This window comes from Toxotes jaculatrix, chromosome 18 (assembly GCF_017976425.1).
Source record: "Toxotes jaculatrix isolate fToxJac2 chromosome 18, fToxJac2.pri, whole genome shotgun sequence".
NCBI lineage: Eukaryota > Metazoa > Chordata > Actinopteri > Toxotidae > Toxotes > Toxotes jaculatrix.
In genome coordinates, this window is record NC_054411.1 from 8874263 (window position 1) to 8902038 (window position 27776).

The 27776-nt window shown below is 42.3% G+C and overlaps 2 protein-coding genes across 5 annotated transcripts in view; one reads left to right on the plus strand and one right to left on the minus strand.

The window, feature by feature from the left end:
• The window catches only part of baiap2a (BAR/IMD domain containing adaptor protein 2a), a 49512-nt gene extending 41518 nt beyond the window's left edge, over positions 1-7994 (plus strand). Inside the window, exons 8-15 of one of the 2 annotated variants that reach the window (XM_041062919.1) lie at positions 1071-1313; positions 2006-2237; positions 2420-2621; positions 2737-2805; positions 2894-3047; positions 3306-3343; positions 7218-7260; positions 7765-7994. In XM_041062919.1, coding sequence (XP_040918853.1) covers positions 1071-1313; positions 2006-2237; positions 2420-2621; positions 2737-2805; positions 2894-3047; positions 3306-3343; positions 7218-7245 — 966 coding nt within the window. In that variant the 3' untranslated portion in view covers positions 7246-7260; positions 7765-7994. The remainder of the gene's footprint in view (positions 1-1070; positions 1314-2005; positions 2238-2419; positions 2622-2736; positions 2806-2893; positions 3048-3305; positions 3344-7217; positions 7261-7764) is intronic. The other variant, XM_041062918.1, reaches the window with a different exon arrangement.
• A 1477-nt stretch (positions 7995-9471) lies between these two features.
• aatka (apoptosis-associated tyrosine kinase a) overlaps positions 9472-27776 on the minus strand; it is a 28696-nt gene continuing 10391 nt past the window's right edge. Inside the window, exons 2-14 of one of the 3 annotated variants that reach the window (XM_041063246.1) lie at positions 26090-26223; positions 22065-22206; positions 18503-18582; positions 17937-18055; positions 17715-17802; positions 17448-17581; positions 16692-16776; positions 16458-16579; positions 15935-16084; positions 11787-15210; positions 11500-11677; positions 11206-11409; positions 9472-11103 (exon numbers count right to left, since the gene is read on the minus strand). In XM_041063246.1, coding sequence (XP_040919180.1) covers positions 11075-11103; positions 11206-11409; positions 11500-11677; positions 11787-15210; positions 15935-16084; positions 16458-16579; positions 16692-16776; positions 17448-17581; positions 17715-17802; positions 17937-18055; positions 18503-18582; positions 22065-22206; positions 26090-26223 — 4889 coding nt within the window. In that variant the 3' untranslated portion in view covers positions 9472-11074. Of the gene's footprint in view, positions 11104-11205; positions 11410-11499; positions 11678-11786; positions 15211-15934; positions 16085-16457; positions 16580-16691; positions 16777-17169; positions 17257-17447; positions 17582-17714; positions 17803-17936; positions 18056-18502; positions 18583-19049; positions 19623-22064; positions 22207-26089; positions 26224-27776 lie in introns of those variants that run through there. The other 2 variants (XM_041063243.1, XM_041063245.1) reach the window with 2 other exon arrangements.

Sequence of the window (27776 nt, forward strand, 5' to 3'; positions counted from 1 at the left end):
ATTTGCAAATTGTTTCTCATTCATAGTGTTTGCAACAACAGTCTGGAGAATTTTATAAAACCTCCTTGTTATTTTCACATTGCTGCTGAAATTTGCAGCAGGGAACATTTGAATCCAAACAGATTTCCCCTTATATCATCCCATCAAAGGTAATGGAGCGTTATTAAGCAGGATTTAGTCAAGTGTATATATTTTTATGTCTGTGTGTGTTTGCTACAAATGTATGCCTATCCATTCGCCACGAATATCAAATTCTTGGGTAATGGAGTACATCAGTCTCCTGGGATTACTGGTGGGTGTGAACTGCCAGCCTGAAGATGCGGCTGGAGGAGGACAGTGTGCTTGTGTGTGTGTGTGTGTGTGTGTGTGTGTGTGTGTGTGTGTGTGTGTGTGTGTGTGTGTGTGTGTGTGTGTGTGTGTGTGTGTGTGTGTGTGTGTGTGTGTCTGTGCTGCCACTCCTTTTTTCAACATGGAGTCTAGTCATTAATCAGGATGGGGGTGTGCGTGGGAACAGTTCACCTTCAGCAAACTGAAGAACCCTCTCCCATAGGGTTCATAGTGTGTGTTTGTCTGTGTGTATGTGTGTGTGTGTGTGTGTGTATGAGACAGAGAGAGAAAAAAAATGTTGCCACCTTGCACATACCAAGAGAAAAACCTGTTTTCTGTGTGCATGCATGTAAACCGTACATTCATAATCTCAATCACAAAATGTGCATTTCTGTGCATTAAACTCTATCTCTATAGTATAGCCATGTGAGATGCTGCAGTGGGTTGCTTGGTTGTGTGTTAGCCTGTCCCACTGGCTCACCCACGCAGCACATTATCATAGCTGTGCAAAGGGCAGTGGTCAAGGATACACAGTGAGGAAAAATCTTTGAGAACTGAGTGTTTTTAGAGAATAGGCAGGAAACTGAAGGTAAGAGCAAAGAAATCTCTTAACTGAGTGTTTTTCTGTGGTCACATTTCAACCACACCAACAGCTCTTTTCTCTTAATATTGCATGCTTTATGTTTTTATTTATTTATTTATTTTTGTCTTGCATTTCTTCAATCTTTCCTTCCTTCTTTTAGGGTAAAGACCTTCTGACCCAGAAGATCCCAGTGTGGCAACAGGCCTGTTCAGACCCTAACAAGTTGCCAGAGAGGGCTGTGCTCCTAGCCCAGCAGATGGGCTCTGCTGCCCTTGGGGGCACAAGCCCCCTGCATACCTCCAAATCCAACTTGGTCATCTCAGACCCCATCCCTGGAGCCCAGCCTCTTCCTGTGCCCCCAGAACTGGCCGTCTTCATGGGCAGTGGCCTTGGACACCCAGCAGTGAGTTTATCTTTTTTTTTTTTTTTTTTAATTATTATTTTAATTTGTTGTTTAGTGATAAGGTAACAATGTTTGAGCCAATATGCTGCTGTTTAATATGGATAACCAAATGATTATTAGCCAACCTGTTGGTGGCTAACTTGAAGCCAGAGCAAATACTTGAATTTTAGTTTTGATCATGTACTGTAGTGACAGCTTTGAGTATAACATCACATGGTTAAAAATGATGGCAAATTTTCTAATGAGTGCTGTATAACTTGACTGCGGGTACTTCATTTCATTTTATTCAGTAGTACCACTGTGAAGGAGCTAACGGTTCCTTCCTAATGCCAGCTCATACCCCTTCAGCTCTCCATAATGAAGCAAATCAGAGAGACATCTCTCTAGTCTCAGTTTAAAGATGCCACTCAAGTTAATGAGCTGTTTAGAGTCTACATTTCATGCTGGGCAGCAGCTGACAGACCAGACTTAGGTGAACTCTCACAAGAATTTATTTCTCCAAACTCAACTCCAAAATTTGAATGTATCTTTTTATCAAGATGAATTAATATGGACACGGCAGATGTTAATCACAACATATTATCACTTTAGCTTAATCTAAATATTTTGAGATGGCTGCTGTAGTATTGCACAGGGTGAGTCATTTTTACAAATTTTATCATTGAATCCATATGTCTGCTTGTTTATTCCAGAGACTTATGGGCCCTGATGGTATGTCCATGGTCAATGGGACAACAGGAGTCCACGGAGAAGAATATTGGACGGATGGGGGGACTATGTCTGTGTCTCAAGTCAGGCCTTCATCCCCTCAGACTCAGGCGCAGGGCCAGTCCCAGGCTCAGCCTCAGAGACAGGTCAGCGATGTCTACTCCAACACCCTCCCTGTTCGCAGGCCTGCCCCCGCCAAGAATAAGAACCCCGTGGGTAAGATATCCGAACAAGCTAATCTGGCAGTGATATGGATGTTTACAAATGCTGTACAAAAGGGTAAATTCAAAACATCTGCCCGCTGACTGTGTCTAAGAAGACATAAATATTACCTTTAGTTAGCACCACAGACAGCTGTTCAGGGCTTTTGTGACTCTGGAACTCTGCACTCTGCTCAGGTGAGACACGGACCCTTCCCAGGTCCAGTTCCATGGCAGCAGGCCTGGAAAAGAATGGGCGCTCCCGTGTCCAGGCCATCTTCTCCCATGCTGCAGGTGACAACAGCACCCTGCTCAGCTTTTCCGAGGGAGATGTCATTACCCTGCTAGTGCCTGAAGCCCGTGATGGCTGGCACTATGGGGAGAATGAAAAGAACAAGATGTAAGTAATGTATTCATTTATTCTGTTTTGCCTGAATCCATACAGTGAGATTGGTAAAATATTTGGGTACGGCGAAAGTAGAATGTAAGTTTGACGAGATCCTCACTTTTCTCAGGCGTGGCTGGTTCCCCTTCTCCTACACACGTGTGCTGCCTGACAGCGACAGCGATAAGCTCAGAGTGAAGTATGCTGCCTTTCTCTTAAACAGCATGTCAACTTAACGAGCCCAAATGAGTCCAAGTCTGAGGCCTTTTTTTTTTTTACCTTCCTAGTTTGCACCATGGGAAAAGTAGCAGCACAGGGAACTTGTTGGAGAGCGATGCATCACTGCCTACACCTGACTACGGCCTGACCGCCCGACTGCTGGCACAGAGCCTAGCACAGACCCGCCCACGCCCCTACAGCATGGCAGGTTTTGGCACACAGGTGGGTACAATTTAGCATGTGTAGCACCCGTGAACAATACAGTTTCTGCACTTGTTACAGTTGCTCAGTTAATTTGTAGCCCCCATCTGGTTTAGTCTAATGTTGCATAATTGGATATGAGTAATCCTGCAGTAACTGAAAAGGGAGACTTTTGCTCAGCTTCTGCTGCCACCTAGTGTTTGTATCTAAGTACAGCAGGTAACTCAATTCCAAAGATACAAGCACACAAGGTAAAGAATATTACTTTTGTCTTTTCAGCCTGCTATTGAGGATTACGATGGCCGCTTTGCCACAAGGTAAGTGCATTTTCTACCCCCTTCTAAGAAATGACTGATACTGTATGACTGCTGCTACCATCTGAGGTGTTTAACTTGGATAGTTTAGTGGGGGTAGTGAACTTTCCTAAGAAGCAGACATGAGAACCAGACAACTTAGATAAATGACATTTTACCTGAACTACTGCATGCACAAGCTGGAACATGCAAGAGACAGCAAAGCAGCTGCTTAAGATATATAGTGTCCCAATTTAAAGCTACATACACATGCGAAGCAGGTTTTGAGTTTGTAGTGTTGTGGAAAAAATGAAGTATACTCTAAAAAGTGTGCATGCATTCTGTATAGTACTAAAAGTCAGTATGGATACTAAAAAGTGCTGCATTTTTTTTAGTGTGCTGTTGATGATGATGATGATGATGATGCTGTTGAACTGGTGGAGCCAATCATAGATGAAAAAAAGTTAAGACAGATAGTAGACAGTGATGGGGTGTTGAAAACAAACTAGATAAAAGTACAACATCTTTATTTGCATTTGTTCGGTGGATTTTAACTGGCAGAAGTATTCCAATGGCCTAGAACAATAAGATGTTTAACTTTCTTTTTGTTTATTAATGGCTGACTTATGAGGACTCTATGGTTAAGCTCAACCAGAGCATTTAATTTAGCTATAGTGTTAAAATCCCCAACTCAACAGATGTTTGCACAGTGTTTCCTTTGAACGTTTTTTACTGTGTCTTCTTTGTGCTTTCTTCTTTGCTCTTGCTTACTTTACTTTTTTTAATAGCTCTTTAAAGTTACGAATGCAGTCTAGTGGGGTCAGTGTCTCCAGTTTATAGTCAGAGTGCTCTTATTATTATTGCTCAGTATTATTACTGTAATCCTATCAAGTCCTTGCTTACTCAATAAGGGTTGTGTGAGGTTAGGGTTAGGAATTACGCTGTGGCTGTTTCTGTCCAATCAGGGTGTACATTCTTGTGTACATTACAGAAATGTGTTTGTTTCTATGTGAGAAAGAGAGAGAGTGTGTGTGTGTGTGTGTGTGTGTGTGTGTGTGTGTGTGTGTGTGTGTGTGTATGTGTTTGTGAGGAAGAGGATTGGCCTTGAGTGTATGTACACTCGTTCTGGTGTTTGGAGTACATGTTGTGACAGTAGACATCATGCTGACCTCATCTCAGTCATCACTGCTTGTCAGCCTGGGGCTTTGGGCACCAGTGTCAAGCTGTTTTTGCATACTCGTCTGCTCTGAATGTGTGTGTGTGTTTTTTTTCCTGTATCAGTATTTTTGAAACAACACTGTCCTGGAGGGTGTATTCACCCTAACAGACTAATCTAACACTACGTCCCTCCAGCTAAGGAGATGACTTGATGATTTTCTCATCAACAGTATCTTGTAGTATTTGTCTACTTTTCAGTGACTGGTAGAAACAAACATTCAGTAAATAATGCTTCATATGGGCAAAAATATTCAACCAGCAAATATATCTGGATAAAAAAAGTGTTGATGAGGGAATTGGAAGTCTAATCTTCCTGATCACGGCAGGTGTGTTTGGAGTTGTAGCTGTAGGTGGGGCGGAGTCGATTTCCTGACCCCACCTACATTTCTCCTAAACTCTACTCTGCCTCCTTGTGCCTGTCTTGTCTTTCTCCATTTCTCTCTGAGTGTGTCCGACCTGGCAAGCTTCCTTCTCTCTTTGTTCCACAGTGACAGTCCTGATGGCAAATTGATTTCGACTGTGTGAGAACAGACATACAGACAGACACAGACAGCTCCGGATAGCACAGGGGCCTCTTCCTCCCCATCTTTCCCTCCTCTTAGCCTCCCTCCTGTCCACTTATCTCCTCCTCTGCCTCCACACACACCCCTTCTCCAAGTGGAAGAGGCCAGTTTCATCCCTCCTTTCTGTCCTCTCTTCCTCCCCGGGTCCCTCCTTTCCTCCTTCCGTCCATCCTGGGTGCTGCTGCTGGTGGTGTCGGTGTGGACAGTAGCGGTTGGTGGGTGGAGGATTGCGTTGAGCGAGAGAGCCAGAGCGGGCCCTACCTGCTCGGCATGCAGCGATATGGACTCTGAATATGCTATCTCTGATCACAGTCCACCATCACGGACTGATCTCTCAAGAGACTGCCTTTGCTACTGCTTGTCTTTCATGCATGTACATGGTTGTGTCATTTTGTCAAACTAAAGGACATGTTCATGTACTGTACAAGTGCCAAAAGACTTCAATGTCGTTGTACTAAAGCCACTGGCTGAATGGCCTTTTTAAGCACATGTGGGCCCAGTATTATCGAGTTCCCACCCAACACACACACGCTCAGAAAAAGCTTTGTTCAAAGTAAGGCTGTGCAGCAGATTACTATGTTTCTGTTCCGAGAGATCCCGTAGGTCGCGCTGTGCTTCCTTGTGTCAGTGCTATTTTCCATCCAGAGGGTGTGTGTCATATTTGCCTTACTTTGCTTCTCTTCTTTTTCTATTAAACACATACTTTATGTACAATGAAGCAAATTTTCCAATCGAGCTTCAAGAATAAACCGTATATATATATATCTATATATATGAATTGTTTTCGTTCGTCCACCAAATTGCACTGTATTATGATCATTGCAAAACATGTTTTAATATAAAATTTCTGTCAAACTTTACACCCTTAGTCCCACAGAAACATTTTTTTCGCCAATCTTGGTTGGTCTTACTGCCAGAGTTGTCAGCTAAAATAAAATGCCTCACTCCAGTAACCTTCAGTTTGGTCTTTTTTCTGAAGTTACAGTGAGTTCGGGGGACGTCTTTGATCTTTTGCTGAGTATCCTCAATAACAGCTGTGAATTAGTTTTAGGTTAAATGACAACCATGGCTTTTGCAGCTCTCAGTGTTATTTATGATTGTATTCCCTGAGTGGCTATGTAGTTTTTGGTCTTTTCTTTTCAAAACTTATTGTCCTTATTGTAACATAAAACAAAAGATTTGCAGAAACAATGAGAAACTACTGATTAGTTGAAGTGTTTATCTTATGCATGCTGTGGAGGGAAACCAGAAAATGTGATACTAAAAATTGACCTTGAATGTATGGTGACTTTTTACAAAGGTATTCTAAATAAAACATATCTCTATATATTAATAAACAGTCTGGTCTGACGAGAAATCTTTTCTGTCAGTGACAATGACATTTTCAGTTTTGTTTCCATGTTTCAAAATTTTCAAAGCTCTGAACAGATTTTTTTTCCTCCCCGAAAATGTCAGTTAATTCCTTTTTTCAAAACTGCCACCTTTGTGTGAATCATTCTAAGCCGAAGCTGTGTCCTAAGCATGCGGTTTCATCCTTACCCCTCCCCCAGTAACACCCATGGCATCTGTGCTGCTCTGTGTCACTGTACAAAAAAATAGGAAAAGGCTCTGTGTGTGTGTGTGTGTGTGTGTGTGTGTGTGTGTGTGTGTGGGTGGTGGTGTTGTGTAGAGGTGTTGTGTAGAGTATGCTTATTGAACTCTGCCTGCCTGCTTACCTTCTTTTTTGGTTGTATTTTAGATATTCTTTTGGCTTGTGTTTGAGTTATATTTGGGTTATAGAAATAACAGCGCATTCATTTAGCAGACAGTACTTCAGAACACCTGCCTGTTGATTGCATTGCATTTATGGTAAAATGTGTGTCCACTGAGATGAGCTGCAGACACATTACCTCTCGTAGTTTAGTGTTTGAAAAGGAGCATACTGTACCGTATATGGCATGTTGAGCATGAAGTGTGTACTTCTGTTTCCCATCCCCCATTTCAGTTACAGTTATTAATATCAACCTACAGTATGTTCATCTTGCACCAGACTAACCAGCAGTGTCGTTACAAAATGTGACCCATGCATGATCTGAGAGATGAGCCATTCAAACCCAAAGGTTCTCTTTACCTTCCAGTTTGGGTCCAGAATTGTCCCGGTTCTGAGGGAACAGGACCTCCGTAAGTCACCAGCCTCCATTGCCTCTCAGCCAACCAATCACATTTCTCCTTCTCTCTATTACCGCCTGGTTCTCTCTTCTGTCATTGGCTGTCTGGCTGCAGTAGGATGCTGGAAATCACTGGTCTTTTCTGTCCTTTGGCCTCCATGGATGTAACTGGATGTGGCTTCAGTTAATCCAGCAGGCCTTGGGTTGTAAAAGAATTACTGATGATTTTTTTCTGTGTGTAACACAATATTATTCAGAGAAAACACTAACCCTGCATGCATGCCTGTTGAAAGCTGTTTCTCCTCTTTTTTTTTTTTTTTAAATTGTCCTATAGTTTTTTCACCACATGCTTGCTAAAACTCATGATAGATACTGCAGCTTACTTTAAGAAATAAAACTTAAGAAAGGTAGATTTCTTTGGGTGTGGTTACGTAGTTGACCATGTATCTCACTAAATTTTGTATCGTGTTCAACCTAATTATCACTGTTCCTTGCCCCACCCCTCCTCTCCCCACAGTGACCGTCCCTTGGAGGTCTACCTCCGGCCCACCTTCACTGATGACCGATCTGCACCCATCTTCTACTAGCGGCCTGGTGTCCCCTTTTGTCTACTCATGGGCCCTTATTTTCATTAAGGGAGATAGAAAATGGTTAACACTGGCACGTTTTAGTTGTGTGACTGGGGGGGTAAAACAAAAAGTAAAAAAAAAAAAAAAAGTCACCTCGAATACCATGTTACACTACTAAGAATCTAGTTTCTTTACTGTGGAAATTCACTCAGAGAATTTTCAGTTAACTCTCCTGATGTTTTGAAAAGGCTTCCACAAACACTGAAAGTCTCAGCCTGAACATTCAAGTGCAAGTATGACAGTAGATTTTATTAGTTACTTAGATCACACCAGTTGTGGATAAGGTATGGCTAATAGTTTTCACTAGTGATTCTGTCACATTATTATTTATCTGCACTGCTACTATGGGATTTCTTTTTTCTTCAGCACTGTACACTGTAAATTTCATTTGAGAATTATTTACATTAATGGGAAGTGAAGGCACCCTTTACATGAGTTGTTTCAAGTGAGACTCAAGGGTGAATATAAGAGGGTCAGTTACAGTTTTCAGTGCATCAGTAATATGCATTGAAGTGTAGACTGGATACTACCCCAGAAAGCTAGAAGTAGACAGTTGCTGAGTAAACTGTAATTCTGCTTTTGTTAAGTGATATAGTACTATATATTTACTAGTCGTGATACAGTATACCCAGATTTTCAATGTGGGAACTGTGCCTTCTACTTTTTTTTTTTTTTCTTTTTTTTTTAAACATAGGATTCATGCAACATTGACCCAATCATTCTGTACAATGGGAGTCTTTCTCCTTTTTGTGTTCATGTAATATTACTTTTTTTGGCTTAGCAAGCTCCAGTGCAGTGCAATTGCAAATTCCACCAAAATAATACAAGAATATTTAGAGCTGCTATTCTATTTTTCTCTTTGAATTTCAGTGATATCTAAGCTGTTGGGAGATAAAATACAGTGCATACATAATGGACCTTTTTTTTTTTTTTTTTTTTTTTAATATTTAGCTTTGCGGGTGTGGTAGCTTATCAGATAAGGTACAGTATTATCATAGCTTTTGATCATTCATTTTCAGTATTATACACTCACCTGGGAGAAGAGCTTAGAGCAGAGGCATTTATGTATGTGTGGGGACAGTAGTGAAGTTGTATGTGATGGAAAAGCAAGAATGTGTATGGATGTCAGTGAGCTGAAAATGCCTCTTAGACTGCACTTATTCAAGTTACATCATGAAAAGTCAATTTTCCATGGATGAGTCCTTTACACTGAGTGACATGATCACGCTTTTATTACACAGCTCATTGAGGCAGCAAGTTTCAAATATTTTTTTTTTTTTTTTACTTTTATATAGCATTCATTTTGTCCATTTCTCACCTTTGTCCCTGTTTGTATTATATCTGTACTGTACAGAAAGTGCATATAAATTATCCTGTCCAAAATAAATCTAAATGGGCACAAACGTCATACTTTTATGTGTTGTGTCATGTCATCTATATATCTATATCTATATATATTTCTATAGATATATATATATATATATAGATATATAGATATAGATATATAGATAGAGATTTTTTTTTTTTTTGAACAGAAAATTGCACTCCTTTGACATCAGTAAAGATAGATATAGCACAGACACAAGAAGGGAAAAAGTATTTGGATTTATTCATTTGGGATAGTACAATAGCCATGAGTGAGGGAGAAATGGAAACAGCAATGATGTTACTACCGGTGCATAGAACAACCCACCTCACCTTCTCCAAAAAGTGTCTGCCACTTTATAGCCAATGGGCTTCGTAATATCTCTTTGGCAAATTTGAGAGACTATCACCCTGGATTGCATCTTTTCAAATGCTTGTACAAAAATACTAGCAATGTTTTCTCTTCTTGCAGAACTCAAAAGGCAAGGTGAGAGGAAACAGAATTGGCACTTTGAGCTACAGCAGGAGAGAGAGGGGGAGGGAGCTGTCGATACAGCAGTAGTAATTCAAGTCAAGCTACCTGCTACATGTTGATATAACATTCATACAATATGTGAGATATGTCCTAATTTTGAATGTCTTTTTTTTGTACACTTCAGACCCAGGCATTCAGCACAACTGTAATAGAATACATCATGTATGAGACTATGGACAATACGTAGATGTAGAACAAAATGCATTTCAATGATAACTGACATTCAATATTTATGACTGGCATGTTGACGTGACACCAATGAATTGTGAGGAAACACCCCTCCATCCTTTTGGTGTCATTCTATTGCTGATGAAATGTAATTTAAAACACAAAATAATGTGAACCTGTAGCTGGCAATGTGGACACAAATAGGGAATCTCACAAGTTTAGGTATTTCATTCCAGGGTGGGGAGATGCTGAGCAACAGAGCCATCACTTCTACAAATAAAGACCCAGTTTGGCTTAAACAAAGTGCTTCAGACAAATGTGGCAACTGTAGACATATACTGTATGTCATTATCAGCCAGAGTGAGTGGTGGTGATGATCAGTGATCAGGGAAGGACAACACCTTGATTTCCTGTATTATGTTTCTAGAATCATAACACACTGTATCCACCATCAGTATGATTTGGATAAGACTTGAATTAAGGGACAAATTAAGTGTCAAACACCATCACTGACTGTTTAAAAGAGTCAAATTTTGTGTTTAGAAATCCACCGCAGCATCTTATGCAACAATCATCAAGCATCGTTTTCTGGCTCCAACTATGAGAGTTGTAACAGTCTTTAAAAATGCCAGATCAATGGTAAGCAGATGGAACAAGGCAGCCAATGAGAGGAGCAGCTATTAAAGACTGTCATGTCATTCTTTTTTTTTTTCTCCTTACATTATTTATTTATTTTCTTTTAAAATCCACAAATTAAATGACCTATAAGGTGACCAACAAAAATTGATGCTGCGTGGAGCACAAGTTATTGTCAAATACTGTTAAGTTAAAACTAATATACTGATGTTTTGTTTTTCAGCAAACAATATAATAAGATTTTAAATGAATTTCCTGGTTGCCATACCAGCAGCTATCTTTCATCACAGAATTAAAATAAAGAACAAAGTGTGCAAATCATCAAAGGTGTTTCACTACAATATGAGGCACTGTCTCATAAAGGGTCACCGCGGTCAGATGCCCCAAATGTCGATAAAAATAAAACTCTGTAAAACATCTAGATATAATAATGCTGCTTTTCTGTGTTAAGAAGGACCTGGACCCGTCCTCCTCCAGTCAGGGACATGGGGCACTCAATCTTTTGGACTTTCTTCACTGTTCCCTGTTGGAAATAAATGTAAGAACATATTCCAACCTTATGAATTTCAAAGATTCTCATGTTTCCAGTGCTAATAACTGTGTGTGAAAGACAGTTAGTACAGACCTGTTGCTGAGCCCATGTGGGGGTCGGAGACATGTGTGATTGAGAATCGTGAGACCATAAAACGATTAAGTGCTACAGCAGCAGGTTTAGGAGCCTCAGGACTGTTGGAGGTGCATGTGGGTGAGGACTGGGGCTCAGGTATGGTGTCAGGGGAAGGTGGGCAGGGCTTAAATGAAAGGTCATCTTCCCATTGATAACCCCCCCCTGAAAGCACACAGACAGTTACAGTGAATAATCCAGGATAACTCAATGAGGATTACTCTGTACAGCATTTTATGTAACTGACAAACTCACCCTCTTCTGAGTTGTTCCCATCTGTCTCTTCAGAAACACAGAATGTTTCACAGGCTTGAGCTTCAAGCTGAGGGTCAGGTTGCGGCTGGTGGTCAGAGGTTTTTGCCTCTGAAGACTCCTGCCCACTGGATTCTGTTCCTGTGAAGGTGTAGTCAGCCAGTTCTCCCGTGGGACTCTCCTGGAAGGTATAAGCAAAAATATTCCTCACATACTCTGAAACAATAAAATGATCAAACTGTTAATAGACAATACACATTGCACAGCTTTGACCAAGTAATGTGTCATACCTGGTCAAAAAGGAACACTGTAACGTCATCAAAAAAGGACACAGCTTTTTTCTTCCTCTCCAACTCATCACAGAAGGACTGGGTGAGCAGAGTGGGCATCTTCAGGAGGCTGCGGAGATGTCTAGCCCTGGTGCAGTCGCTTACCACCACTGGCACTGTGGTAAAATCCTCCTCACTCTCCTCGCTCTCTTCATCTTGGATGTTGTAGGTCCTTAACTCTTCATCAGACTCGCTGTCATCAGAGTCATCTTCATCCTCTGCCTCCTCCAGCGGCGCTCTTACGTCTTCTCCACACAGCTCCAACAACGATGAGGAAGTGGACAGGTCAACAGGGCCGTTCGATTCGTCGCATAAACTGTCCTGTGAGTCACAGTCCTCTGCATCTATGTCCTCAAAATCTTCTTCATTTATTCTCACAGCCTCCCTTCTGTCCTCCACCTCCTCCTTGACATGATTGAATTCGGGCAGCTCCTCCTCCTCTGTGGATCCATCATCATTTTCACTTTCCTTGGGGGCTTCATCTCTGCAGTCAGTTATGGTGGAGTCAGAATTCAAAGACTGGATAAGGGAGCAATCTTCTGCTCTCCTGTTCCCCTCCTCGTGGTTAGCTGAGGCCTCCTGGACAGTGGAAGAGGGTTCAGACACAATGGAGGAGCTGAGCTCTGAGGAAGGCTCCTCCCCTGAGTGCTCTGTCTCCAGTCCGAGATCATCATCTGCGGGGGCTGACTCTTTGGTCAGGCAGCCGCCCATCTGCGGAGGAAACGGTGACAGCATGGACAGCCCAGGGGTGGGAAGGCCATGTGGTGAACTACGGTCAGCCTCTGAGAGATTCACCACAACACAACTTTTGATGTGTCTCAGATTGGTTAAATGATCCTCCTTACTCAATTGCCTTTCGATAGAATCATCTCTTATAGAGCTCAATTTCTCAGCATGGAAGTGAAGTGAAGCATGATTAGTTGGACCTGCAAAGAACTTACTGCCTTCCTCTTGAGGGCTCCTCTCATTTTCAGCATCATAGTCTGAGAAATAGGCCGAATCCCTGTAGGGGTTCTTATCGGTAAGGCCCTTTAACTGTAGCTCTGAAGTACTGGTGGTAGTGCAGAGTCCCTGGCCTAAACCCACCTGCAGAACGAGTTCAGGTTCTCCACCCAGCATAGGGCTCCTCTCACCACCCCGGGGATCTCCAAGCTCTTTGAAAATAAATTCTGGAGATTCATTGTTCTCTGTGTCATAGCCACTGTCCAGGGATTTGGGCAATATGGGGGTATTAAAGGGATCAGGGCTAAAGGCGTGATCACAGGGGCTTGCCATCGATGAGGACAAGTTAAGGGTGTCTACAGAGTCAGGAGTTCCCTCTGGATTCTTTAGTGGGCTTAGCTCTTCCTCCTCTACCTCAGCATAATCTAGATTGAAGTCGGCAAAGATACCTGATGTAATATCTGTAATGTCATCATCATCATCCTCACTGTAGTCGCCAAGCTCAGCCAGGCTAATGCCGGATTCTCTAACCCCCACTTTACTATCCAGTGCTCTGCTACTTTCGGATGTCTCTGGATAGTTTAACCTCTTGTCTCCAAGACCAACAGATTTTCCTGTTGAAACCCTGTCCCAAATGTTACCTCTCTGCTTATCTGACAAGGCTCCTGTTTGACCAGCCTGAGGATCCTTGAAAGAGGATGGGGACTTTATATATGTTGTCTCAGGTATCATCTTAGGTTCAGAGTACAGTCTCTCTCCATTAAGCAGCAATTGCTTTTCATATCTTCCCTCCACATTTCCACCTTCTGTATCTCTGGAATTAAAACTTGAGTTGGTATGAGAATCAATATTTCTTAGATTTTCTGCAATTAGGTTCCTTTCCACTTGAGTGGCTTCTTCTTTTTCTTTGGGACATAAGTGAATGTATGAACTCAAGTTAGTGGGATCACTAGCAGCGTTACAACCAGTGTCTGCTCCTTCTGCTTCCAAAGTACCAGAGGGCCTGGAGCTGTTGAAGGTTCTCGTGGTGGCTTTGGTTAAAGACCATAATTCTGTTGAGTTAGAATCAGAAGCATATTGAAAGTCCAGATAGCTGTCGTGTCCATTACCTGTGTGTCTGCTGTCAAAGCTCAGGCTATTATTGTTTGCTGAATGGTTTGAGGTCCAGTTAGTAGCATCTCCCTCAGAGAAAAGCTCATCCTCAATGTCTTCACCTCCCCGCTGGCCCACCAGCAGGCCGTCGTCTGTTCCTACATCAATGCTAATGTGGTTAACAACAGGTAGCGTCTTTCTGAGGGGACCCACCATGTTATGGCAGCTTTCATTAACCGTGCTACGACCTGTGCTCGCTTCAAGGTAGGGATCACAGAAGCCTAAGCTGGGGCTGCTCATTGCTTGTGACACACTTCGTGTGTTTTCTAAATGCCCCACTGGATGGACGAGGTTTGATCGGGACTCTGGTGATGTATCCAGTTCAGATATATGGGATTGGCGGCATGTCTTGTATGCTGAAGACTGTTCACAGTAGATCGTGTCATCCTGATTGGATGAGAAGCAGTTGTGGGAGTGGCTTAACTTTACAGGGCTGGTGCTGGATGCTTGTCTCAGAAGTGGCTTCATGGTTAGTTGCACAGTAGGGCTTGAATCAGAGTCATAGGCAGTAGATTTGGTGTTGTCAGCGGTTGACCAGTAAGCACTGGGCTGTGCCATGGATGAACCACTCCGACTCTCAGACGACAACCTGCTGTTACTGGCCTCCAGTCCTGGACTGTAGTCCACAACGCTGTCATCCAGGTTAATGTTGCATTCTACTGGTTCCTCTATCCGAATGTAGTACTCGCTGCTGACTGAGGGGCTGTGGGCACTCAACACTGGGACCACACCTGGGTGTTCGGGTTCATAATAGGATGGCGATATGCCTGAGGTCAGGCTGTCAGTTTTGCAGCCCCCTGAGGTGCTCCCTTTGCTCGAATAGTAAATATCCTGGTAATGTGGGTTCCACTGGCCCAGTGGCCCACTGGTGGATGAGGAGCAGTACGGCTGCTCAGCTCGGGCCTGTTCCCACTTGTACTCAAAGTTGAGACCATGGCTGGTCTCTGTGACAGTCAGAAGGTCGTCCCCTGTGTCAGAGTGGAAGCTGTCAGAGAAGTGTTCCAGGAGAGGGAAGGAGGATGATGCAGAGGAGGCCAGCTCCACTGCCTGAGTTTGGTCTGTGTCAGAGGCATCAGCTGGCGCAGGTGTAGGGGTCAGGACTAGGGCTGTGGATGCAGCAGTGTGGGAGGTACTACCAAGCAGGTTGGGTCTCAAGGCATTCCAGCGTTGTTCAAAGTCCTCCTCAGCCTCACTGGAGCCTTTGGCACACAGATATGTGACCAGAAGGTGTAGTTCCTCACTACTGGGTCTCAGCTCTGGCTGCAGCCAGCAAAACTGCATCACCTCATACCTGGTGAGAAAGGAGAGAAGGGGAATACACAGAGGCAAAAGAGATTAGAGGAGAAACAAAATTATAATCAGACCCCTCAAGTTTTCATAGAAATACACAAAGAGGCACTTATTTATATCTTATATATCTTAAGAATATCATTGTTTTTTTATTTGGGAGAGAGGAGATTAAGGAGAACTTTTGAAGTCAGCACTTTCTAGCAACACCTAGATCTTGTTTATGGCACCAGCCAATAACATACAGTATATGAAGGAGGTGCACTGCAGTTGCTGACATAGTTAGAAGATGTTTACATTCCTCCTTGTGTGTGTGTGTCTCTTCAGCATTGGTACCAATTGCGTTTAATTTAGTGAGGAACAATTTTGAAAAATAAATAAATAAAAACAGTATTTGGCTGGCTTCCCGGGTAAAGATGAATGAGGTGATTCAACTCTGGTCGATGCCAAGGGGATCATAAAGAATAGAGAGAATATTGATCATCTGCTCTTGCTAGCAAAGAGAAATATGGCTACAGTAGACTGGTGCACCACCATAAACAAAAAATGATTTTAAAAACAGGACACAGTGACTAGTTAGAAATGAATTGGTCAGTAAGACTTGAAGGTCAAGTAATGTCCAAAATCTTATGTGGCCTCATGATATGTTACATTCTGAGTGTCAGTCTGTGCATGTGTATGCACAGTATGTCTCCCCGAGTGTATGTGGGCAGGCAACTATGTCTCACCAGCGCTCAGCCAGAGGGAACTGAAGATGGGGTTTGGGTAGTTTGAGCTGCTGTTCCTTTACAGCATATGTCAGCACCTGTCTGTCAGAGTAGTGTCTGTACGGCTGGTTTCCCAGCTCAAACAGCTCCCACACAGTCACTCCCAATGACCTGCAACAGGAAAAGAAATCATTACATGTGTTCACAGCTCATATCACAGATATGGCCACATTCTAAACAAGCAGTTAAGTTCATAACCTTCTTCATTTTAAGTATTTCTTTGCTGTTCATATACTTCCTAAAGATGATTCATGATAAAAGCAGGTCACAGGAAAGGAGGAGTTTTACATGCATAAACCCTCACACAACTAAATAAGAAAAAGACAAAAATGGTCAAAAGATGATCACCATAAAAAATATTCTAGCAATATCTATGTTAAACCATTTCTATAATTTGGATGGATAAGAATGATGTTTGTATAGTTATCTCAATAACCCTGCAATAACATTTCCTGTTTGTCACTTCCTGTTTGGAATATCTCACCATATGTTGCTACTTTTGGTTTGGTCAACAACCAGTAGGTTTCCATGGACCTCATCTATGAGCTCAGGTGCAATCCAGCGCAGAGGCACCCAAATCTGGTCTTGTGTAACATAATAGTCATCCTACAGAACAAAAAAAACAGCAAAAAACAAAAAAAACATTTGAGTACTAATAAGGTGACAAGGCAAAAATATTTGATAAAAAAATACTGATATTATCAAAAGTCAGTCTGACCTTGTATCGGCTGTGAGAAAGGCCGTAGTCTCCGATCTTAACTGACATTTCCGAAGTTAGTAGGCAGTTTCGCAAGGCCAAGTCACTGCCATAGGAAAGAAACCCTGAGATTAACATGCCTAAAACATTGTGCATAAACATACCCTTATTTTATTCTGTATTTTTTTTAATGTTTTGGATCAAAATATTATGAGCACTGTTTTTTCATTGATACATGCTCATCAAGTAGTGTGTTATGTACCAGAAAGTGTCTTTTAGTTTTGACTATATCTGAACTTGGGCTTTCAGGATTTTTCTGTTTGCTAAAACAAACAATATTGATGTCATCAATTAAAATATATAGTATCACTGTATTGTATTATGACTAACCTTACTTAAAATGTAGCAAGAAATGTGCACATGTTCTGTATCATGTACTGTTTCCTCTCACCGGAGTATGTAAAGACAGACTAAATTATGTCACTTTGTTTAATCTCACCTCCTTCACAAACAGGGAGCTTTTTAGCCTGGCAGCCAGTGACTGGTTGCTATGGCAGCCACCACATGGCCCGAGAGAGAGAGCGAGAGGGGCTCGCCCCCGGCAACAAAATCACTGATGCTGGAGTTTGTGACAACTACTCAGGCAGCACCAGGATGTTGTTGCAAGGAGAGACCAGCAGGGGGCACACAGACCATTCAGGTGGATCCTTCCTTTCAGGGGCATTAATATTCATGTTGGTGAAGGTAAATAGAGCTGCGCTGACTCATATATTGTACCTGTGTATGAAGTTGTATTTGTGAAGGTGCAGAAGCCCTGAGGCAATGTCACACGCCATTCGCTGGAGGATCAAAGGGTCAGGAGTCTCAGAATCAGCTACCCGACAACTGCGGAGGTAACTCTTCAGATCGCCCTGAGAGGAGAAAAGAAAGAAATGAATATGTGAGCTTATGAATACTGGAAACGACACTGCACCAAGAAAGGAAATAATGAGATATGTGTGAAAGACTGAATAAACAAAATTTTATCATCAGATTGGATCCCACCAGAGGGCAAAACTCCATGACCAGCAGATAAGGAGTAACCTCTGAGCACTGTGCCAGACACTGCAGGAGGGCAGGGTGCTGGAGGGTTCTGACAGAGGAAAGAGGGTTTGAGTAAGTATAAATGCACAAAGGCCATACATACAATAAATATTCAGATTTACAATCAATAATCAAATTTATTAATCTAATTTGTTTTATTCTCTGATTTGTCTGTGACCTGACCGGTATGGCTGGACCTCCTCCAGGAACTGCATCTGATCCTGGACACTGGCACTGGCCTTCAGCTCCTTCACCACCACCTGGGTAGTGCTGAGGCCCGCATTGACCTCACCCAGCAGAACCTAATAAGTATACATCGCGGGGGGGGCAAACTTTATACCAAACTCTAGGAATGTGGACTGAACTTTACCACAAACAGCAACAACATGCAGTTATAAAGTGAGAAAGAATAAGAAAGAAAAAGGACACTAGAATGGGAATGGTACACGGACAAATCTAGGAATCATTATAGCAGCATGTACTGTACAGTAAATTGTAAGGAATTTACTGTGACTGTGAATTTCAGCTCTTCAACACCCTGACACAAGTGCCAAAGATTAGCCTCGCTGGAATGAGATCATCATCACATTACCCTCGCATTCCACACAGAAAGCACAACAGAGTACAATTAGTACAGTAAGGATAGATGCAGCTGACAATCAAAAGTAGTGATGATGAGTACAAATGTGCTGTTTCAGACCCAAATACTGTCACTATGTTTTAAAAAGAATGAAAAATGCATGTCTTACCTTGCCAAACCAGCCATGTCCAATTTCCTTTAGATAGAGCAGACTATGGCGGCCAAGGTCTGATGATTTCAGCAGCTGGACTGAAAGGGAATAGTGAGAGACGTAAGATTACTTTTCAACAGGAAAAAATGAGACAGCTATAGTTGGAAAGGAGTTATTAAGAGAAAAAAAAAACATTTTTGAAAAGAAAGGGTTTCAACATATTGAGCAAAGTAAATGAAGTAAGGAAAACTGAGAAAAAAGGGAATTGCTTGAAGATATAGAATAAAAATAGAGCCCTACAAAGCAGAGAAACTGCAGATACAGATAGGATGAGAAAAAAATTGATCTCAGCCAAAGAATAAATGTGCATTTTCCCCAACAAAAAGCCGCACCAACTAAAGAGGAGAGATTTCCCGAAGGCAAATAAACTCAAACTTGTTACTTCCCAATTAGTTTAAACAATACTTTGAGTTCAAAGAAGCTTACAGCAGCCACACACAAATTCACTACAGACACACAGCACTATTCTGCAAATTATACACAGTCATGCACAAAAATCAAATACCTCCATGAATCCGCATATTTAAAGAACGGAGATGATGATGACGGAGCAGTGGAGCGGCCAGCCACTCTGAGCACCGTGAAAGGGACCGAGTCTGAGTCCCAGGCAGGGATGAAGTACTGGTTCAGAGTGTGAGAACCGAGAGCCCGTGGGCCCAGCCCCAACCCCGGGCGTCTTAGCCTCATTGTGTGTATGTGAGAAAAGAGCCCACGGTCACAGTGTGTGTGTGAGAGAGCCTCGGCAGGATTTAACCCTCCGAGCCCTCGCACAGCTGAACAAGCTCGCCACGCTGCCTCTCACCGTCTGCACTGAGCTCATCCTCCAACTGGGACACACAAACACACATACTGTCCTTGTGTAGAGCTCTCCAGCTGTCAGGCAAACACTGAAATCCTTGGTTCCTATACGGACTACATTTAAATCTAAAGCAAATAGACTGAGAAAGAAACTTATCATAACTTCGAGTCAGCGGACCAATCTGCTGATGTGTCAATGCAGGAGTTCTGCTGAAGATCTCTGCCCTGGGTGCTGAGATTTTCTGCTCATGGTCATCACGCCTGGTGTGACCGTCACGCATGTCGGTAGTGTGCCATTTGACGCGCCAGCTCTGTGTGCAGCTTCAAGATACCCAGTAGTGACATAAGGCCCACATAATGCCCCCCTGTCACCCAGGACAGCAGCATTCCTCAGCCAAACTGGACACAAACACTGCTCTGTCAGATGCAGAAAAGACCTCTGTCATACACTCTCACCACCCCTATCTAAAGCCTCCCCTCCCCCCTTTTAGGTCCTGGTGCATGCCACCACCCTTCCCCTGTCTCTCCTCATTCTGTCACAGACCCTTCACTGTATTCTGCCCATAATGCCAGTCCTCCGCTGGTGCGTTCCACGGACGTTTCAGCCCGGCCTTATGCTCACCCACTGCCCAGTCGGCCTAAATCAGGGCCATTGTTTGGCTCGCTCACTCACACGCTCATGCAGTGTCTCCTGGTACCCAGTGAACCAAGGACACACACACACACACAAACACGCAAACATTCATATACAGACATACACAAGGCCCATTCTCCACTAGAACGCTGGGCAGAGGTTGTCACGGTGATAACAGACCCACACTTCTCCACCCCAGCCCCCTGAGCCTCCACCACCCCTCCCTGATGGAGAGAAAGAAATTAAGACGTGGTATTATTCCAAATGTGGAATGTGTGAGCGTGAGTGTGCATTCCCGTCCTACTCATGGCATTCCCAGAAAAGGGGTTAGGGTCCAGTGGGACTGCGGGATCGGTGGGCCCAATGGCTTCACACTCTCATTTTGATACATCAAGCCTCTGTAGTGGGTTTGAAAGCTTTACATGACCTCTTGAATAAAAGATTAGAGCAACAAGTGGAAAAAACAGGACTGTAAGATCAATGGCAAATATTGTCCTGTATGTTCATATATATGAGCCTATATGAGTAATGCTTGATTCATATAGAATACACCATTCATGCTTAGCATGTCATACAACTGGTGTTTTTGTTCAATATGCAATTACTAGCCTCATTTTCAACATGTGTATGTTACTGTGGGGGTGGATGACATGTGACATGCATGATATGTATGGAAGAGCCCATTCAGTCCTTGACCTGTCATTTATTGATGTCATGCTTTTAAAATATGGCCACGTCCCTGCTATTTCCTGTCCTCTCAGTCTTTTCACATTTCCCCACACTTAGGATAATTGCAAATTGGAAGGCTGCAAAAATGATAAAATCACAATACTTCTAATACCGAAGTCTGCACAATACATACATGTAAAGAAATGTATATAAAAATAGCACATTTTACTGTTTTTACATAAGAAAGGTAGGATAAGTAATAGAACATTCTCCCTCTGACTCAGTGAAAGGAGACATTCTCCCTCTTTCACAATCTCGTCTGATTTCGCCATTTACCCATTCCTCACCCTGCAACACCTGGACCAATCATACAGCGGTAGCTATGGAGGACAGAGGGGAGGCTAGTGACTGGCTGTGAGCCTGAGGCTGCCTTGTCCAATCATTACTGGAGCTCACATCCTGGGAGGCTGAGCCCCAACTCACCTCCCTTCTGGCTGAGCACAGTGCAGCACAGACAGCCAGTGAGTCATGCAGGGAGAGGCACTTTGAGCACCCAGGATATGGCTTACACCGAGATTCACATAGAAACATACACACGCCACATACATGCATGCACACATTTTGACTGGATTTAAGGCAGAATTACCTAAAGAAAAAAAAAGAAAACAAAAAAAGAAAAACAAACAGGCTGTGATGTTGCCAGGATGGATCATGAATATAAATAACAAATTAAACACACCAACATAATATGGATGTGTGATGAAATCCTTATGTTGGATTATGTAAGAATCAAGTAAAATAGGAATATGTGTCATAAAGGATTGCACTTAAGAAAACGCATAGAGCTCCAGACATAATGTAAGGAGGGTTAGGTCAGATTCCTTCCTCTCCAGTGGGCTGTAGTTTTTAGATACAATAAGCAATGCAGCACTGCAGTAGGTCGACTTCTAAATGCATTACACAATGGACAGATGTCTGTCCCTTGTTGAGAGAGAGGGTAAGAATGGAGGGACATATAGTACAAGATAACAAATGAAAGAGGCCATGTCTATTCCAACTAGGCTTGGAAAAATTTACTCGGTTTTATCTCATCCAAGTCAGTAGACCTAGAAAGATGTTCCATAATCCACTTGCGGTATGCTCCAGAGAAGTAACAACTTGTTTTAACAGTCTCTTTTAGTGTAGCAGAAATTCACTCTTCCTACAAAAGCTAGGAATTAGTTCTGACTACTGAAATATACACAGGAAACAGTACAGAAAAGAGAGGACAGATAAAAGAGGAGAAGCAAGGCATGAGGAAGCAAAGCAGAAAGTTAGAGGGAAGGAGATGAAGAAAAACTAAATTCAAAAACAGGTCAATAAAAATCCAAGATATAAATTTGATGTGTTATGTGTGGAGGGTGTTGCGCAGTGTCTTACTGGATCTGCCAGGCTGCTTGGAGACAGGCAGGGAGACCTCAGTGAGGGGAAGGATGTAGACCTCGGGGCCATTCTGGGAGGAAGGCGAGGCCAGGGCGGAGAGGTCTGCCTGGTACTCCTCTCCCTCAGTGTTTTCAAACTCCTGGCGAAAAGATACAAGCTGAGATTAGTCATCCACTCTCAATCATCCTACCACCGAGACAGTGGGAGACAATGGTTCAACTGTGAGGGCATTCAGATGCATTGAGGCACGCCCACCTAGCCGTATACATAAGTCATGTAGATTGTGCTGTGTACTGTGTGGGTCACTGCAAAGATGCTGTAGTGGAACACACTAATGCATACTGCTATTCAGACTTAGTACACAAAGCTTTTCTTTCTCTTGTGTCTTTTCTTTCTTCCCCATATACACTTACATACAAACCAAGGTTCTTAATGTGAAAAAACTAACTCCTAAAAACTGTGAATACTGTAGTTGCAAAAGTCCACAAAATACCTGTTCTGGACTGTGATAAATAATAGTGAGTGGGACTTGACTCTGCCCAGAGCTTTCTGTTTGGCCCCACCACCATGTAACTGCAGAATTCTGAATTGCAGTTCCAACCTATACTGTTCACTATAACAAGATATAACCAGAAATAACCTTTGCAATATAAAGGTTAAGTGTCTACACTACTCCCAGATCAAAGCAAGAGACAGAGGGAACTATCATCAGCTATGCAGAAAAAGACAGATTCACCCCCCTCCTCACCACCAACCACACCAAGATGGATGAGTGAGACAGAGAGAAAAACAGTGACCCTCTTGTTCCATTCTCTGTACTCCATATCCTTTGCATATCCATTTTTTTTTGCCCCCGTCCGTTTTTTTTCTACATGGCCTACCGCTGTCCTTGCTCTCTAATTTATGTATGTCCCTATAGCATTCTGTCCCTCCAAAGCCCCATACAGTACGTATAAAGAGCAGTGATGTTACGGTGCTTTATAGACCTAGACCAACTTAATTGTGACTTAATTGATTCTTTGAAAATACAAAACCAAAAGCTTGTATTGTCCTACATCTGGTCTCTTCCTTTCCTTCACATGTAGCTTCACAATTTGAGAATCTGTCGTCACTCCCCTTCTGTATGTAACTATTCTAAAACAGAGACGTGTCTGGCTATAAATGCAGAGAAAAAAACAACAGAGTAGTAGAAGACGCATAGCCAAAGGAAACAGTAGTAAACTAGACAAATTGTATAATCTGCAGCATGAGGCAGGTCACAAGGAAGACTAGCAGAGTATTGTCAGGGTGAGTCAAGAGTAAACAACTTCATGAGCTCATATGAGACCTTAGGAATCCTACAAATTAAAATATGATTGCGTTATTGTTACGCATTAATATTTTCATTTGCTCCTCTAACTCTTTGTTCAGGAGAATTGCTCAGACGCTTTTGTTCAGCAGCTGCACTGGGCCAAGTGTAAATTTAAATCCTTGAAGATTAACTTAATATAGTCACTGTGCGTATGCTTGAATTTCATAAATTCGTATTGCTGAGGATTCTCAACAAAATCTCTTCTTTTCCTGGAAGAAATGCCTGTGGGAACCTCTGAATTCCTAACATCTGTGTGTTTCTAACCACCAAAGTAACACACCCAAATAGCTGTATGTGACAGATTTTACTTTGCTGCCACTGCACACAATTATAACCTCTGGTCATTGTATAAAGATGGTAGCACACTCCCATGTATTCAATAAATGAAAAATATTAACAGTAATGTAGGAAATCTCTTAAATCAGGTCCTCCTCTCTTGCCATTAAATGTATCAGGTCCTTAAGTCAAAGAACCTCTTGATGCTGTCCTGAGAGTGTCCTACCACATGAAGCAGTATCTCACAGTAAAACAAGTCAATCTTGTTATCAGTTTCTATGACTCTGGCTATGTTAGGGAACCAGACTGGCAATAGTGCTCTGTTCACAAGCACTGAGCCATCCGCCCATCCATCCATTCCCCGGCCAATGAACTGTTACCCATAACAAGCCTATCGCCTATTTGCAGCAACAGAGAGGGAAAGAAAAAAGAAAAAGTGATGAGAAAACAGGAGGAAATGAGAAAGGAGGAGAGCAAGGGAGTGGGTTGTAAGCTGGATTAATATGAAAACTTTGAATGGCTCAGCGTGTGTGTGAGTGTGTTTGTGTGTATTTACATGTGTCCAATGTGTATACATAGGAATGTGTGTGTGTGGGTTTCTCATTCAGGAGAACCATCTGCCTCTTTCCTCAGAGCGAAGTGTGAAAGCAAGCACCTGGCTGTGAGTCAGTGTTGCATAGCTCTTCAGTTTAGAAAGCACTTAATATCCAGCCTCACACTATATGCTCCAGTAAGAGCACCACGACGGAGGGGAATAATGAAGCTTTTTGGACCGCGCAGCGGTGTGCTTTTGCAGTCCCACACGAATGCACACCTTACAAGTGAGCTGTTGAGTGACGAGCTGGTGCCAAAGTGAGGGATAAAGAGTGGGAACCGTTTAACCATTCTGTCATGTTTGCTGCCAAACTAAGAGAGCAATATGAAGATTTGATAACATTTAAGCTCAAAGATTAAAATTTATCAACCACTATACCAGCTTTTCTTCCCTGGAATTTAAATGAACTACGATGGAGACAACAGGCATATATTTTATTTACTAAAGCTAGACATTTTTTGTAAATATTTTACATTCCAATAGCCTGAGAACTGAAAATTATGTTGAATGTATGAAAGCACATTGTAACCACAGGTACAATGTGCTTTCTTTCTGTAACTGTAATCCTTTCATTGCAGAAAATTGCAAGCCAGTGGAAAGCAGACACAGACCTAAACTCCGACTGTTCCTGCAGGTTATTAAAATACACTTTCACATAATGAGGCAGAGGCAATCTGGCCTGGGACAGACAGACGTGGGCGCACACACAGAAGAAAAGCCCATAAGTTGTTAACAATGCCTCTCCATGCTGTGCTCATTAGCCTCGCTGTTATCCCTGCAGCATCAGCCTACCACAGGCTGTTCCCACTCTTTAGTATGAACGCTGAGACACAGACATGACTCTCACCACATACCTAAACAAGAAACAAGTTGCTCTGCTCTCATTCTCCACCCTAGAGTCTCCTCTGCTTTCTACATCTCTCTAACCAACAACAAAAAGCCAAACGTGGTTTTCGTTCTCTCCAATCAAATTGCCAAATGATCTGAATAATGAGTGATCTTAACAGAAGACTCTGCTGTTGAGTCAGGGCTGTAATGTATCCATTCTCTTGCTAAACAGAGTTAGTAACATAAAAATGTGTGACTGAAATGAAAATACATTTCAACACTGATGTCATAATATGAGCAGCATGTTAATGGGAAACTTGTAATGACAAGGAGCAGCCAATACAGCAGCTCTAGATTTTCTCCTTCCTCTCCCTCTCCATATGCCCCCTGCCTGTGTCAGTCTCTGTTAGCCCTCATCAGCCACTCACTTCAGTGCTGATGTTTGACACAGCATGGCTGAGTCATGCTGGCAGCTGAAGGCAACACAGAAACAATGTGTGCCAGCCTGGGATGGGTTGGGGGTATTTGGTTGCATCACTTGCATACAATGAGGCAATAGTTCTTTACAAAAGACTTAAGTATATAAGTAAATTAGAGAACTGGGCAGATCAATACTGAAGTATCTATGCTTATATGATGCTAACATAAAAAACAAAAACAAAAAATTTGGATTTTGGACTGCTGATAAAAACACGACAGATAAAGCAAGACATTTAAGAAAAAGTAACAGGGATACAAGGGCAATAGGCTACAGGTGTCTTTTGTTTTATATTTGATACTCAAAGTTGGTACACTGAAATGTGAAACGCAACAAATCTATCATTTAAATAATTCAATCAAACAAGTGAGGCACAGTAAAACAAGACTGAATGTTTTATGACATTTAGGATGTAAAGATCCTGTAACATCCCCTGTGAATGTACAGTTTGTGCTCCCTTTACCATGTCCAGCAGGGGGCAGCAGTGAGCTCACCTTGAAGCCGATGTCTCCTTTCTTGCAGCAGAGGCAGGCCAGCATGAGGAAGACGAAGGTGAAGAGGCCAGAGAAGGAGACAGCTACCACAGCCAGGGATGAAGGCCATGACAGCTCGCTCAGCGGAGCTCCATCTGCGACAATGGAAGATAACGCCAGTGTTAAAAGGACGGAACCATACGGAGGTCAGACGGTAAATTGCAGGGTCACACAGGAAATTAAAAACAAAATGGTGATAAATTTGATTTGTATATACACAGATGATTTGTGACTGTTTTATTGGCAGCTTGATGAAAGAAGCATGTGACTCATTATTAGTATTCACCACTGTCTCTTATTCACGTCTATAGACTCTGAATATGAAGCAGGCCACTGCACCTTAATTACAGCAGTTACTATGCAGTCTGAGCCATGGAGGCTAAAAGTTTAAAACCACCCACGAACAGAATTACTGCCTCTGGATAATAATTTAATAAAGCAGCGGCAGAGTATGTGTAGTGGCTCATTCTGTTTCCATGTAAACAGCCGTGATGACTGAAAATGCTTAATGTGGATCAATAATCTGCTTTTCATTTACTGAAATGCCCTGCAAAAATCATCCTCAAAGCAAGGTCTGTGCTTCCAAACACGACCCAAAAAATATATATATTTAATTGAAGTAACTACTTCCCACAACAAATTTAACATTACAGAGAAATGTATAATATGTGGGTCTGTGACCAATAAACAGACCCCATACACATGCATAATGGTGATTGTGTGTAATGATTTCTCTTTTGTACGTGAGTTCACAATGTGTGAATTTATGTTCTATTCTTTTGTGCATATGTGCTGCACACATGTGTCACTTTGTCTTTCAGCCTGTACAAGACGAAGACAGGCCAGAGGGCCAGATGTCACAGTTTGGAGCACCTCCATATAATCTGATTTCCAGTCTTAAACCTCCTGCCAGCACAGATGAAAGAGAGGAGCGAAAAGAAAGAAAGAAAGAGGGAGAGGGAGCAGGAAAGAGGAAGAGAGAAAGAGGTTGAAAGAGCTATCGGAAAGGTTGGGACAGACACACACAAACATGCACAGACACAAAATACTTAACACATTCTTGACACATTTATCCCCTGAACTATCCCTCCTTCATGACTTTTCATTGATATCCAAATCAAGGTTCACTTATTTAATCTTTAACCAAACATTTTGTACACCTCTAGAATTCTAACAATTGCTTGAGGGATTTAACCACAATCAATGAAGTACTGGACACTCAGCTGTTGTTTTACTTCACCACCCAACCACTGTGAGCATTAGCTGCCTATTGGAAGGAACGAGGAGCGTTCTATTATAGCCTCCCTCTCATGGGACACCAAACATAACATTAACACGTTCTATATCCGAAGCTCAGTCATATTTAATGCGTTCATTTGCCTGAATGTATTATTTAGGCTCCCATGATTCTGTTTACTACTCATCCCTTTCTCCAGACTCTTTAATTAATCACTATATGCTACTTCAAACTGTACTCTACTGCCATTTTCATTCAGGAGGAGGGATCACCCATCCATGCAGCTGCTCTACAGAACAGTTAAAGGTTTCCATTAAAGGGGTATTCCAGCAATTTAGTATTATATTTGAGTTCTCCCTCTTAACAGTTTTTCTTGCAATTGTTTTCTTGTAAAAATATATATTTATATTT